The sequence below is a fragment of the Mizuhopecten yessoensis genome, unplaced genomic scaffold (genome assembly GCF_002113885.1).
Source record: "Mizuhopecten yessoensis strain PY_sf001 unplaced genomic scaffold, ASM211388v2 scaffold716293, whole genome shotgun sequence".
In the NCBI taxonomy this organism is placed as follows: domain Eukaryota; kingdom Metazoa; phylum Mollusca; class Bivalvia; order Pectinida; family Pectinidae; genus Mizuhopecten; species Mizuhopecten yessoensis.
This window is the reverse complement of record NW_018480044.1, coordinates 193,922-209,876: the sequence shown is the minus strand read 5'-3', so window position 1 is coordinate 209,876 and position 15,955 is coordinate 193,922. Positions and strand designations below refer to the sequence as shown.

The 15,955-nt window shown below is 34.4% G+C and overlaps 1 protein-coding gene across 1 annotated transcript; it reads left to right on the top strand.

Annotated features, from left to right (window-relative positions):
- Window positions 1-8,723: 8,723 nt before the first annotated feature.
- On the top strand, window positions 8,724-9,965 carry LOC110442728. The gene has a single exon (XM_021486470.1). It carries the CDS (start codon window positions 8,724-8,726, stop codon window positions 9,963-9,965), a length of 1,242 nt encoding a protein of 413 aa, XP_021342145.1.
- Window positions 9,966-15,955: the final 5,990 nt, after the last annotated feature.

Genomic DNA, 15,955 nt, shown 5'->3' with positions numbered 1-15,955 from the left:
TGGAGGAGGGAGAAAAACCGACTAATTACTTCTTTAGTTTAGAGAACAGAAACTTTACATCCAAAATTATACCCAAACTAAATAAGGATAATGGTTAAATTTTAACGAGACAGGAATATATATTGGAGGATATGAGTAACTTTTATAGGAAACTGTATGATTCTACATGTGATTGTCATGACATAAACTTAATGTTTTTTCTTAGTGACTGTGAGGTACCAAAGCTGTCTCGGCTTGATTCTGATCAATTAGAGAGGGAAATTACCTATGAGGAAGCTGGTAAAACATTAAAACACATGAAAAATAAGTCCAGGGTCTGATGGGTTTACAACTGAATTTTTTAAATGTTTTTGGAGAAAATTAGGGCATTTTGTTGTTAGATCAATTAATTATGGTTATTATAGGGGGGAATTATTTATAACTCAAAGGCAGGGAATTATTACCTGTATACCAAAGGCAGATAAACCCAGACATTTTATTAGAAATTGGAGGTCTATATCATTGTTAAATATTGTTTACAAAATTGCATCAGGTACTATAGCTTATAGGATTAGAATTGTTTTGGACAAGTCGATAGATAGGGATCAAACTGGTTTTCTTTCAGGGCGGTACATAGTGTAAACACAAGGCTCATCTATGATATAATGCAATAAACTGAAGAAAATGATATTCCTGGAATGTTATTGACGATAGATTTTGAGAATGCTTTTGATTCAGTGTCTTGGGTTTTTATTGATAAAGTCTTAAATTTCTTTGGTTTTGGTAAAAGTATTTCATCTTGGGTTAAAACTTTACATAAAAATGCTTATTCTGTCATTAATCAGGGCGGTAATCTGTCGTCTTCTCTTAATATTAAACGCGGTTGTCGTCAAGGGGACCCGATCGCCCCATATTTATTTATACTCTGTGTTGAAATTTTGGCCCTCAGATTACGAAATAATGATAACATCCAAGGTATAGAAATTGATAACTGTCCAATATTAGTATCCCAATATGCAGATGATACCTCACTTATCTTGGATGGATCAGAAAAATCTCTGAAACCTTTTTACCGAATCTCCAGTTACAGTGGGGTAAAAGCAAATTTACACTTTTGGGAATTGAGTTTAGTGTAAATCTTCATGAAATTCCAAAGATGAATTTTGACAAAAAACTAATTAAACTAAAATCATTACTAAAAACCTGGAGTAGAAGGTCTTTAACACCTATTGGTAGAATTCATATAATTAAATCACTGCTGGTATCACAGTTTAATCACCTTTTTATTACACTTCCAAATCCAAATAAAAACTTTCTGAAAAAGTTGAATTCTATCCTGTTCCAATATTTATGGAATGGTGGGTCAGATAAAATCAAGAGAGATGTTATCATTCAAGACTATGTGAATGGAGGACTAAAGATGATTAGTATAGATGCTTTCATTTGTTCTTTAAAATTAAGTTGAATAAGAAGATTATTCCAAACTACTGAGAAATGGCAGGCTATCTTGAAAACTCATACTGATACTGATTTGCTGGCAAATTGTGGTAGTGAATATATACAATTATGCAAGAATAAATGTTAAAACCAATTTTGGAGAGATGTTTTTAGATCATGGTATAAATACAGTTTGCGAAAGGACAACTTAGGAAAGGATGAGTTACTCTTGAAAATACCAATCTGGTATAACAAAAACATATGTATTGGGGGAAAAACTTTTTTTTACAGGGATTGGTATAAGAACGGCGTGGTTAACATATATGATGTTTTAAAAGATGCTTCTGCAGGTTCTTTTTATACCCTTAATGAGTGTTCACTTAAATATCAGATTGTGACAAATTTTCTGCAGTACCACAGCTTCACATCTTCAATAAAGGTGTTTATCTCAGCCTTTTTTCAAGTATGCCAGAGGTTCAAAAATGTTTTATAATGATTTGATTAGGAATAATCCAATACCAACTGGTAAAATGAAATGGAACCAAATTTTTGATGATATAATTGATACAGAGTGGGCCAAAATTTTCAAAATTCCTTTCCAAGCTACAAAAAATACAAAGCTTCAGTGGTTTCAGTTCCGAGTGGTTCATCACATCCTGACAACACATTCTTTCCTTTGTAAAATTGACCTGGTTACCTCCCCTTTTTGTATTTATGTAATTCTGAAAGAGAAACTATCACTCATATTTTGTGGGAATGTAATGAAGTTCAGAATTTACTACAAAGTTTTGAAATGCTATAACAGGCATTACTTATTCCTTTTTCAATAAACACAAAATCTTTTCTCTTTGGATTGCTATCTTTTAATCATCCTCCTGTCAACAGGGTTGATAATGAAATTATCATTATTATCAAGCAGTACATATACAGAATGAGATGTTCACACAATTCTTTACATATAAATTCATTAATTAACATAATTAAAGACAATTATAGAGTTCAAAAATATATATTGCAACTGGTAAGGGCGACTCTGTGAAGGATATAGAATGGCGTAAATGGAAAAAGTTAATTGATTTATAATATAGAGTACTCTTGCTATTTTTTACTTGTGAATTATTATTATTAATACCAGTGTTATTGTTATTCATATATCAAGTAGGCTTCTCCCAGCCCTTGGCAAAGCTGAAAATATTTTGTCTTGTCTATATATAGCTACCTCCCAACCTATTCTTCCACTTTGTTTCTATTTCTTTTTCTCGTTTTCTTTTCTTTTCTTTAAACGTCTTTAATTCTTTCTACATTCTATTTGTCTGTCCAGCCAATAAAGTGCTATATACATTCATGTAAATCTGATCTTATTTATCACTGCAGGTATACAATAGATAATTTATTATTGTTGTTTTTTTGTTACTGCGTATGCTTCCTCAACTTTATGTGTATGATGTCAGGATATGTGAGAGTCATGTGACATGTGGAAGGTGATCTTGTTTTCTTGATAATAACAGTGAGGATGATGATCACATGTACATGATGCAAGTATTTCTGGTAATGACCAGTGTTGATTTGTATTTTTTCTCTGTATGATTATAACGATACAATGATATTGCTCTGATGATGATGATGATGATGCTGATGATGATGATGATGATGATGATACATTGTATGAAATATGATGAGATATTGTTTTATATAAAAACAAAAGTGATGATGAAGATGATGAGAATGATGATGAGGATGGTGCATGTCTGTGAGATGTGTTAATAATGAGGCTATTGTTTATGATGGATGATGCATGATGAATGATGATTATGATAATTGCTAATTTGATTAAGAGGTATATTGCACTTTAAAATAGAAATAAAAATCAAATTAAAAAAAAAAAATCTTGTTCAAATATACAACACAGTGCCATGACGTGACTCGAACCCTCAACCCTTCGGTCACGAGCCCGTCGTCCTGCCACTAGATTACCGTACATCCTATGGTAATATAATTGTGATATAAAGTTTGGTACGTCAATTTTTAGAGGGATGTATTCTTGCTAGATTACTAATGATTACATACACATTGTGTTTAATTTTATACTAGTACATAAATATATTATACACACACATTCCTCACAAATACACAGCAATTTATTTATAATAATAACAACAGTATAAATAGATCATTTGAAAATTTTACTTTATTCATAAACTCACACACCCCAAAAAAAAGAAAATCTTAATTAAGATGCTTTCAAAATTCAATACAGAACACAAATTACAGCGTCATTGTTCAGCCAAATTCCTCTCTATTCACGTAACGAAAAGTGAGAAATTTGAATCAGAGGAAACTTGAATAAATATTCAGCTTGCAAAAAATGAAAATATCATATGATCACAGTTTTACATTGAAGTCCACATTTGCAGTAACAGGGAAGATATGTGTGGATTTTGTTCGTTGCATGTTAAACCTGCTGGGCTAGACACCAAATGTCTTTATCATTGGTCAATAATGGACTATGGAGCTGGCGGTCATCTTGAAATCACTAACCACTCTCACAATAGGACTTACACTAAACAATGGCTGATATAAGTGGCTCATAGGGGAACATATGTTACTGGTTGAATGGATTAGTTCATCTGAATGTCACAGTAGAGATAAATGTCACTAGTATTTTGAACATAGCACAATGCCCCAACGTCACTAATTCATGTGAATCGTTTGGAACACTTGTTATTAATTCTTTTGATTAATCTGGCACAATAGGGAAGCTCTCCAACCTTTATACTCTATCTTGTATTATAAGAATGGCAACATTAATTCCCAGTATCGATCAATCATCTAGGGGAACTATTGAAATACTAGTTCTCAGTTGAGATATTAGTTCTCCTAGGTAGCTACAGTTCCCAATCTAGATCACTGTTATATGGAGTCTGATACAGAGATAGACGTAGTGCACGTTGTCGTTTCTCCACACCCATCCGAATCGCCATCGGGATGTCATGTTTGAAATAAAACTATTTATATAACTAGTAAAAGGTCCCCTGACCAGTCTAAAATTGACCACCTTACTAACAGATCACGAGGAAGGCAGTTCTCAGATATAGGCAGAATGGTAACAATATACTTATGGTTGGCAAATGCATTTCGCTAGGCCCCAACGTAAGGCACATATGTCACCTCTTACGATCATGAAGTTGGATACAACAGGCCTTTTCCTCCCCCGAACCTGCATCGTTAATCCTAGTCGAGGCGTCTGAACTCAGATGAAGTATATAAATATCACCTGCGTTTTCCCAAAATTTCTAAAAGGGTGCGGTTATCATAATATGATAATAGATTAAGTGTAATCATAAATTTGATAGTACCAAACAAACTATGTGATAGAGATGTACGGAAAAACATGCTTCATCTTGTATTATTTAAATCTCAAAGTTAGGACGCAATGATTTTGATAATTAATGTCAACATATTTCAAATTGTTTGATTTGCAGTCAGTAATAGGAAACTAAACAATAACTTGTGACAAATTTAAACATTAAATGTGTCTTTGTATGCCACACAGCCTGTTCTTAGTATTTAAATTTTCTGAATATATGTTGACGAATGAATTACTTAGCCACCGTTTTCTACATTAAAGACTGTAATCTATCCAAAGTTAATGTAAGATTTATACCACTTCCTTGTTTCCGACTCCCAGTGTGTGTCAGGGTTGAAGGTTTATTTTCTGTACCTTCAAAAGTTGGTTAATTACCTACATGTACATTTACCTCACGGATTTGAAAAAAAACTGCATTATAATACGGGCAACAGGTGGGGCAAGACACGCTTGTCCTGTACGCGATATAATTTTTATGCAATATTTATAGTCATGACTGAATATTACGTGTTCATTATATCTTTAACACAAAACTTATCATTTAAATTAAAAAATGGATCAAAAACCTTATTAACTGTTATTTGAGGGTGCCAATGATATATCATTTATTGTAATATTTTTAACACTGGAACAATAATCAGTTTAAACATATTTTGTTGACTGAATACAGCAAAGGCGTTGTAGTGAAGATGTACCTTTGTACTAATGGCCGTGATCAACAGGCAGTATAATACAGGCAGTATCTATCAATTGTGCCGTAAACTGAAAAAGATGAAACCCGTGGAGAATACAGAGTGGAATATAATCTGAATTACAGGAACAGCTTTTCACTTTGGTTCCTGGTAAAGTTCTACCATAACAAAGTCAATCAAAATATATTTTTAAAATGACTTATTGTGTAAGGGTGATAACTTTATATATGCAATACACAACGTATTGCGCATTACAATGAATCAAGACAAACAAACACTTGAAATCGATACGTAATCACAAAGGTAGAAACAAATTGCCATGCGACAACAAAACCAAAGAAATATAGCAGAAAAAACCCAGCAATATTAAAATGAAAGCAGGTTTTTTGAAATAGCAACTGTACCCGAGATTACATTGACATTCGCCATATCCGGAAGCTACTTAGATCACCAACGATCTAAGAGCAGGTCGCTTATCATGATAGACATCATGTCATGATGACCATAACAGCTCTAGTCTCTTCTTGTAAGAAGCATAGCTCAGCTGAGCTTATCCTTTCAGAACATTATGTCACTGACTGTGCTATGTAAACTCTATAAGTCGGGGTGACTGGCATGCTACTATGGAGTATTAAGGAAATTAAAGGGTAATTAAGGATCCTATAGATTTTGTCTATTTTGTGTAGAGTATGGAAGTGAAGTGGCTATTATTGTCATTTCATACTGTAAGTAAATTGCAAGCTATGAAGCTGAGTTGCGGAGTATTTACATAAGAGACGGCAATTAAATATTATTTTTTTGTTCGTGAGAAAGACTACAAATACGGCGTATGTGGTAACGCTTATGGGGAGGACTTTCCATTTGTATTTTTGTCCAAGTGAACTGAGTGCAATGAGAATGAGCGTATCGTCACTGCATAGTCAACGAGCAGTAGTGCTTGCTGGTTTCATGTATAAGAGTAGAGTCTTGACTTCTGATGGTTGTTTGTCTTTGTGAGGGGCTGTTCGTCGACATTTCTAGACCAGTAAACCAGACAGGTTATTAAGTGCTTACCAGGTGTATGTTTTGAATGGTATGTTTGACGATAAAATACACACCACACGCTAGTATAATCGGTGGGATTTTTTAACATATCTACAGTTTTAGGCATTGTCTGAATTACCTTTTAACATGTCTACAGTACATGCGATTGTCTGAATTGTCTATTTATATAATGAGTCTGTTTATAATATTACAAAATGAACCGGGAAGTATAAAACCTCCCTTTGTGTACCGAGACCGGGGCTACAGTTTATTTACACGTACATCATCATACTATCTCGGATAAGCTTGTCTAAGCTTGGATGTTAGGAGAAAGAAATCGTACCGATAAAGTACAGGGGACAGTAACTCTGACCACCATGCACGACTTGTAGCAGTCAAAATTACCTTAGTTTTTAGTCGGACAACACAAACAGGTAACCCGATATGTACTCAGGTGCAAGTAAATGTCTTCATTTTTCACTGTGAATAGTAATAGGGCCTCAAACATCGTTTCACAGCATCAGTGGCATTAAGGACTTTATCAAAAAGCATGATACTCTCGCAGACACTATTGCAGTAGCTGGATAAATAGTATTGTTTACATAAATATTCCAAATTATTTGTGTAATATAACATCCGTTAAACGTTTACCTTTTCCACATGTCATACTACCATTCTTCTTGTTTAACGTAAATGTCGTTATTTCACGTAACTGTGACGTCATAAATATATTTTTGGTCATATTATGTTGTTTTATAAGCACTATATGGTATTGTCATGTCATCTGACTTACGAATGTCATTGCCCAATAGTTAAGGTCATCATTATAATATAACCTCCGTTAAACGTTTACCTTTTCCACATGTCATACTACCATTCTTCTTGTTTAACGTAAATGTCGTTTCCTTCAGGTGACGTCATAGATATAGTATTGGTCATATTATGCCATGTTGTTTTATTTAGCACTATATGGTATCGCCATGTCATTGCCCAATAGTTAAGGCCATCATTATAACGACGTCAAAATGTCCCGTTGGGTTCCACTGACTTTTTCAGTCCTGCAGATGGCTGTGATATTCATTAAACAAGCGGACAAGATGTTAAAAAAACTTATTTGAACTTAAAGCTTAATTTTGGAAATTCTCAATTATATTTCCATAGAGTTGAAATATTGCAACAAAAATGTTTAATACAAGTATTGAACAGCTTTCTGTCGGCATTCAGTCAGTGTGGCTGCCAATTTAAGGCGTTGACTTTGACGAAGCGCTATTTCTGCACGCACTGCCAGTACGAATGTCGTCTGAAACTGGTTATTTCAATTCCAGTGGCTTTCATATTGACTTTAAATGCAAACGGAAAGTAAATCAGTACTTTACTGATGACATATGATAAATATAGCATTGTCATTTTTTAGCATAACGCATGACTGTGTGTTAAAATGTTGAAAGTTATATTGAATAGATCGGCTCAATATAACCGACTTCATTTAGATAGAAGACATTTTGTTTAAACTGGCATTTTAAATATGTTTCAAATATCTTATAATTCTAAAACAAAATGAGAAAACCACCTTTTCTTGGTCTGAGTTAAAAATATTCGTATGTCCTGAAAGTGTGTTCAAAGACGTTTGGATGTCGGATTTCAGAATTAAGTATATTTTCTTGGTGCTTTTAATAAGATTCATAAGATTGTTCAAAAACCCTCTTTGATACAGACTATCGCGCAGCATTTACGATAACATTGTTCATTTCCGCTTAGTGAGACACTTCGAAGGGTTGTAGAATCAAACTTTATACATCATACATGTGATTCCTGACACTAGCGACATAATGTATTGAATGGCTGTCGTATATTCCGAATCTTTTACGAGATAATGTCATTTTTGATATCTTATATGATAAGGTAACACATTTAAACACTTTTTACGAGATATTTTTTAAGATGCTCGTTAGTTTTTACTCTTCTCTAGTAATTTGCGTGTATTTCGTTTGTGTAGAAGCATTTGCACAATAAAAATATTTTATAATAGAGAAGAGTCGTGTGTCTATTTTTCAATAACACCACTATATTTAACCAGTAAAATAATTCATTTGGTATGGATGTTCAGTATATACAACTTCACATTAATATTGTGCTACTTTGTCTATTACATTGTCGTTATAAACAATTTAATAATTAAAATAACATATCGAACACATGGTACTTTATATGTTCACAGTGACATCATGAAGTGTTCGGTGCACGCTGACCAGACTGTCATCATGGTGTGTCGAGCCAAGCAATGTGAGTCTTGCTTTGTTTGTGTACTCTGTATAGCGGGATCTCACAATGGACACAAAAAGGCGACAGTAGAAGAAGCCGGAAAAGCGGCAAAGAAACGACTCAAGGATAAGTTCATGGCAAACGTTAACTTCCTAGAGGACCAGAAGAGAGAGATGGAGAGAATCAGTAATATGGAGCAGACAACCACTAAAAAAAGGGGGGAATTACGTCGAATGATGGAAACACAAGGTCAACAGATGCATGAGACTGTGGACAAGGTTATAACACATATGATATCTCCATATGAAGAACAGTATGAAGCACGACTGAAAAAGCTTAAAAGCATAAAGCGACGGACAAGAGACGATATTGCGACAATACAATCATCAGAAGAAAGGTTGGGACATATTCTGGAAACCGAGGACTGGCTACAAATCATTCAGCACGAGAAGAAATCGAAGACGACACCAAAGGTAGAACATCTTCCCAAGGATACCACGCCCGACATAGGAGCAGAGGAGATCAATAAGACTCTTGTCATGGGGGTCTTATCAGCCCTACAGCAATGTGAATTTAGAAGCAGATCCACTATAGCCGACGAAGACACCTCGGACTTTGTGGGTACTGTTTATAGACAGAAATCACTGCAGTCAGTCTCTTCTTTCTCACTTGGGCATGAGGATGACACCCGATGTGTTGCACCTTCCACGAAAGATCAGTCATATATTGTAGTGTATGGGCATGAAAGAATAATTGTTTGCGACAAGAAAGGCCTCGTAAATAAACGCTTGCTGCTTAAATCAGCACCTCGTGCACTGGCAATTACCATCGATGAATGCCTGATCGTTACCTCAAGATATCAGATCAGATTTGACGGTAAACAGTTGGACACCTTCAGTACATATCCTCTAATGCCTAACAAAGTATGTGTTGCATGTAACGGTGACATCTTCGTCACACTTGTATCATCCTACAAGGATCACTTCTCGGACATTTTTGGAGTCGTGAGTCGGTACACACCACAAGGGAAAAGGAAGATCACGTTTGAGCGGGATCGATTCGGTAACACTATCTGTCCTAAGTATATAGCCACAAGCCGAGTATCTGACATGGTGGTTATAACTACACTCACCAATAAGTATGATAACGGTTATAATGGTCACGTGATAGTGATGACCGGGGACCTACAAGTGAAGTTTCGATAACTCAGTGATGGACGGGTCATTCCTGGTGACGAAAAGTATCTGCCAGACATCTCAACCAAACATTTCAGTGTCGCTATTGATTCCAACGATAACATAATATTGGGCGATGTAGTATCGGAGTCTATCGAGATAATAGACAGATACGGACACAAACTTCAGTCTCTAGGACAATGCCATGGCCTGATAAACCTCGTCATGTCTAGTCAAGACGAGTTATGGATCGGAAAGAGAAAAAGTAAAGTGGAGGTTTTCAAGTACACGTGAATCTGCATACCGTAGGAACGTATCTTTATGGCGGTATAGCACTTGGAATAATACTTAATTATGTCTTTTGCACATTTCATCGTGGCAAAAAACTTAATTCACTGGAGCCGACAAATGGCAAACATACAAGCTGTAATGAATATTTTCGATATCATTACCCAATTGGCAATGATGTAATGATAGATTTAGTGACTAATTAGTGAGGAGCAAGGTTGCTTGTGATATGCATTAAACCAGCAAGTTACCTATAAATTAACTCATATTGGTAACGTGATTCGACCTGATGGTATAATGGAAGATCCAATTGGTGTCACAGAGAGAATGGACAGTTGTGCAGGATACGCCCTGCGTTTCTGCGGCATCCAGTTTTATGAGAAGTCACGATGTCATTTTTAATTTATATGTTTCCTCTTTTATTCAAATATCTTATGAATTGTTATGTAAGGGTTTAAATAATATTGTATCGTTTATGGTGAACATCTTTATCAAAAAGTTATCGATACTTTATTTTTATGTATTTAAACACATTTTCTTTGCTAGGACTACAGCAATGACACAGTTTAGCATATGAGCTATGGCATAAGTTGTCAACAGTCAGTATATGTGTTTTACACTATAGACTGTACCGTTTACACAAGTTAATTCAAGTCAGCTGACACAAATGTGATGTGTGGAGGGCACAAAACAGAACATAATCTGTATCTCGGGTGAAGTTTTTCACTTTGGTCCTTGGTAAAGTTCTTACTCGATAATCCAGGGCTTAAGCTTACTTTCGCTGATTGCACCCCTGAAATATCTCGTAGCAAAATTAAAGGCACACGGCTAGCTATAGATCTCAGGTAAAAAATAACCGGACCAATCGCTGTCCTTTGAAGATTACAGAGGAGCAACACACGACTTTAAAACTAGTCAATTTTACCGTTACGTGATCGACAGATTCTTTTGTTGTATATCAAAAGGTGAAACTAGTCTTCTCGTCTTATCCACAAAGTGGTTGTCACTGAGCCTTTGATTTTGTCGACATATTCTAGGGATGCAGAGAACGAAAGTTAGAGTAACACCTGACGTATCGAGGATGTCATAACATGAAAAATGACTATATTTCAGTCAGCCTTTGAGATCAGTAAAATCATTCGACTCAATGGTATATGAGAAGATTTGTTTAATCCACGAAAGAGAAAGTTAGTAGATAATGCGGAATATATCAGTTTTAAGTTGTGTAATTTATTTTTCACTCCTTAATTATCAATATTCAGACATTAACATACATCCATAGTAATTCAGTTTATAATAACAAAAAATCATTTTATGACCATACAAAGGTTACATTTTTTGTCTTTTTAACGAGTGTAGAATGATAGTTATACAGTTACATACAATCTTAATTGGTATTATATTGGCATACTACAACAAGTAACCGATCGCGATCTCGTAGCTTTATAAGGGTCAGAGTTAAACGTCTGTAATAATTGTATAGGCATGTCAAAATTATATTTCAAAATAAGAATGTGTATTGTCAGTAATATGTCATACTTCTTACCCTGATTTCTTTTCAATTTTTCTTAAACATAAAATGGTTTAGACTTTTTACCAAGAACTGCTATAATGTTCTAACACCATATGTGTGTGGAACTCTCAGGTTCTAGCATGTGTAAATATTCATATTTGAGAACGTTAAATTCCTAGAATTAATGCATCTGGGTAATTTTGAACTATGTGTCTTCTATAACTTATACGTATTCACTTTAATCACGTGTTCAAGCCTCCAATAAGTAAGTTCAAACATTTTCCAATAGGAACCCCAATAGAAATATATGAAAGGTCTATAAATAGTTAACTATATATTTGGTATATATCATAGTACTTATTTACTGAAATATTTGTCAAAGTGGTTATTTACTTACTTTTCTCCTACAAACACTATAGATTTACTAACCCTAGACTGATTGGATAAACTTCCTCGGAATAGCTATGTTAGTGGGTACAAACGGGGACGTTATTTGCTTGGTCAATCATTTAATTATGACGTCACGTAACAATGCTTTGTTAACTTACCATCGCTTGTTGGAAAACATCCATGTATATAACTTTCTCATTAATTCATCAATAATTTCAAGCATGTTGGTTCAATCTGTCGTTGTGATTCGGCTTTCTTTTTGTATAAATTACCTTATGTAAACATACCGATATTAAAGGTTTATTTCTAAATTGGAGTTTTTTATGATCGCCATCTCAGAGAGAAATGCAAAAATGCGGAAACTTGGCATACTAAAAGCCAAGACCAGAAACCCACTAACAGAAGTCAACCTGACAAAGCATTTCTAGTTAGCGGCATTAAATCGGTGGTTTTAATTCATGAACAAGCTCACAACACTGGATTTCGGACATAAAGATTGGTGAAAACAATGGACATCTCCATGGTCGGCATCAAGATCTCATCTTTTAACATCTATTTTATTGTGCGATATAAAGGTCGATCTTTTTTTTCCATGTTCATTTAATTCGTTTTGAGGGAAAAAAATCATATTTTATGGACATATGCAAATTTTCCGCTGACGAAGCAAGTTGTGTGACGTTATCAATGGTAAATAGCGGGTCAGTAAACAACCGCTTATGTAAATTTCAACATATTATACTTACTGAACTGATAACAAGCAAATGAAACTTATGTATGTTGATCACACTAATGAATAAAACAGTTAGCAACCATTCACATTAATAGACTGTAAAGATAATGACCGCCATCTATTATAAATTTACTCGTACTGAACTGGAGGTGTCACCTAGAATTCACACCAAAATAGAATGTTTTTTCCTCATATATAAATTCAATAATGATTTTCTCATTTATATAAGGCAATATTGTTCAACGAGGAAAAAAGAGTTTCACTGAATACTTACCAAGTAATATAATCAAGTAATAAAAGGACTTAAAAGAATTTGCTTTTTTCATCAGGTTAATTTCTTGATTATAACATCATAACTTCATTAAAAGGAAAAATGCATTTGGAGTAATTTTAAAGGATACAAGATAGCAATACAATCAAAAATGAAACAATTTTGTACTTAATCATTTCCTACACACACGTTCATAACTATTTGTTAATACGGACAACAAGTGTACCCAACAGAAATAAAAAAAAAAAAAGGTTTTGAACTTCTTAATGACATCGTGAAACACAATGTCTCATATTTGACATGAATTATATAAAACGAAAATTACAATTTGAATATTCACTTACACACTTTTCCCCCACTTAATTCGGCGGGAAAACTCCATGCTCGTCCTAGTCTTTTCTTTGGCCTATCAAGGTTCATTTTCGCCATAATCACACGTACTTCAAAGTACATAACCATGCAATGAAAAGGGAAACTTTGCTGAAAATCACAATGTAACATTAACACCATAGTATCCCATTATCACAGTGAGATATGCGTCTTCAATAATTTGCTTCACATTTCATGCGCTATAATGTAAAAGTCACTGTTGTGATAAGAGACGATATTACGATTTACTTCCTCTGGACCCACTTTCTATGTGTCATCCTTTGTGTTAAATAGCATGCATAAAAAAACGCTAAACTCAATGACTAACCATAATGCAGTTCAATACAATAACTCCTAATATCATAGCCACAATGCTAAAAGCAGTGCCAGAGAACTTCAGATATCGCCTTTCACTACATTTGTGGTATCAGTGGCAGAGATCAAATGTAGATTATATATATTGAAAAGAATGTGTCTAAAATACCATTTATTATCAGTATGCTAAATTTGATTTTTCATCTTTAAAATGTGGTTTGTCGACCCTTTCTAGCTTCATTAGGGACAATATATGCTTTCTTTGGTTTCTCGCTGCTAGCAAGGACAGGACATTTTCAATTTGTGACGTTAGTCTTTTACATAACTGTGACACTATAAATAAAACCTCCTTGGCGTCAGAGTAAGAAATCATATTACAAAAGTTACAAAGTATAATATAACCACTACATCAAATGGAATTTCTGTAACAGAATAATATTAGAAACTTTACTAAATGGTACGTCTTTAATGTTGGATAAATATTTTAGATTAAGTGGAAACCTACTACATATTGACATTCATAATCTTACCCGGTCTAGATTTATACTATAATTGGAGCCACAGCTGGGGCAAGAAATGCTTGTCCACCTGTACGCGATATACATTTTTGTGCAATATTTATAGTCATGTTTTTTACTGAATATTACGTGTTCAATATATCTTAAAGACAAAACTTATCATTTAGATTATAAAGTTCATCGAAAACTTTATTAATTGTTATTCGAGGGTAGGGTGATAAGATATATCATTGATTGTAAGTTGTTAACACTGGAACGATAACAGTGTAAACATATTTTGTTGACAAAGGTGTTGTAGTGAACCTTGGTGTTAATAGTCTGATCAACAGGCAGTGTAATACAGGCAATTTCTATCAAGTGTGCCGTATCACAGGCTAATTCAGGTAACACAGATGAAACCTGTGGAGAATACAGAGTGGAATATAATCTGTATCTCATGTATTTACATAAGACACGGCAAATAAGTATTGTTTTATTGTTAGTGAGAAAAGCTACTTATAAGGCTAAAGTGGTAATGCTTATGGGGGATGGATTTCCAATTGCATTTGTGTACAAGTGAACTGAGTACAATGAAAATGAGCGTATCGTCACTGCATAGTCAACGAGCAGTAGTGCTTGCTGGTTTCATGTATAAGAGCAGATTCTTCACTTCTGATGGTTGTTTGTCTTTGTGAGGGGCTGTTCGTCGACATTTCTAGACCAGTAAACCAGACAGGTTTTTAAGTGCTTACCAGGTTTATGTTTTGAATGGTATGTTTGACGATGAAAATAAACACCACACGCTAGTATAATCGTTGGTATTTCTTTTTATTTTAACATCTCTACAGTTCTAGGCATTGTCTATAGTACATGCGCTGGTCTGATTGTTTATTTACATAATGAGTCTATTTATAATATTACAAAATGAACCGAGAAGTATAAAACCTCACTTTGATAACCGAGACCGGGGCTACAGTTTATTTACACGTACATCATCAGACCATCTCGGATAAGCCTGTCTGAGCTTGGTTATTAGCAGAAAGAACTCGTACCGATCAAGCACAGGTAAATCCTTTGGTACCTATCGTATATGTATCTGCTTCTACAGTCTATTTGCTACATTGTAACACCAGACAGGACGTCGACTTAGGGACAGTAACTCTGACCACCATGCACGACTTGCAGCAGTCAAAATTACCTTAGTTTTTAGTCGAACGACACAAACAGATAACACGATATATACTCAGGTGCAAGTAAATGTTTTCAATTTTCACTGTGAAAAGTACTAAAACTTGGTACATGTGTATATATTGTTCGAGGTCAAATGTAATTCAGATCTAGTCAATAATATCATATCGTATGGCGGAAACACTCGTACGTACCCACAGTCGGCCTCAGACTACAATTGATTTCCCTATAAACTATTACCAAAGAAAACCCTTTAAACAATGTTATATAATTTTGCCCGAGACTTGATCTTTCGATGTTTTGTTCAGTTAAAAATAATGTCACATAAATTAATCAACACGTTATTTAAATGGGGAAAGGTCATGTTTTATTTTGGTATGACATATATTTTCATTTTATTCACATGAAAGAAATGAAAATGATATATGCACTACATTCGTGTACAACGAACCGGAAGCA

Coding starts and splice junctions, on each gene's coding strand:
- LOC110442728 (XM_021486470.1), top strand. CDS start 8,724: ATGAAGTGTTCGGTGCACGCTGACCAGACTGTCATCATGGTGTGTCGA.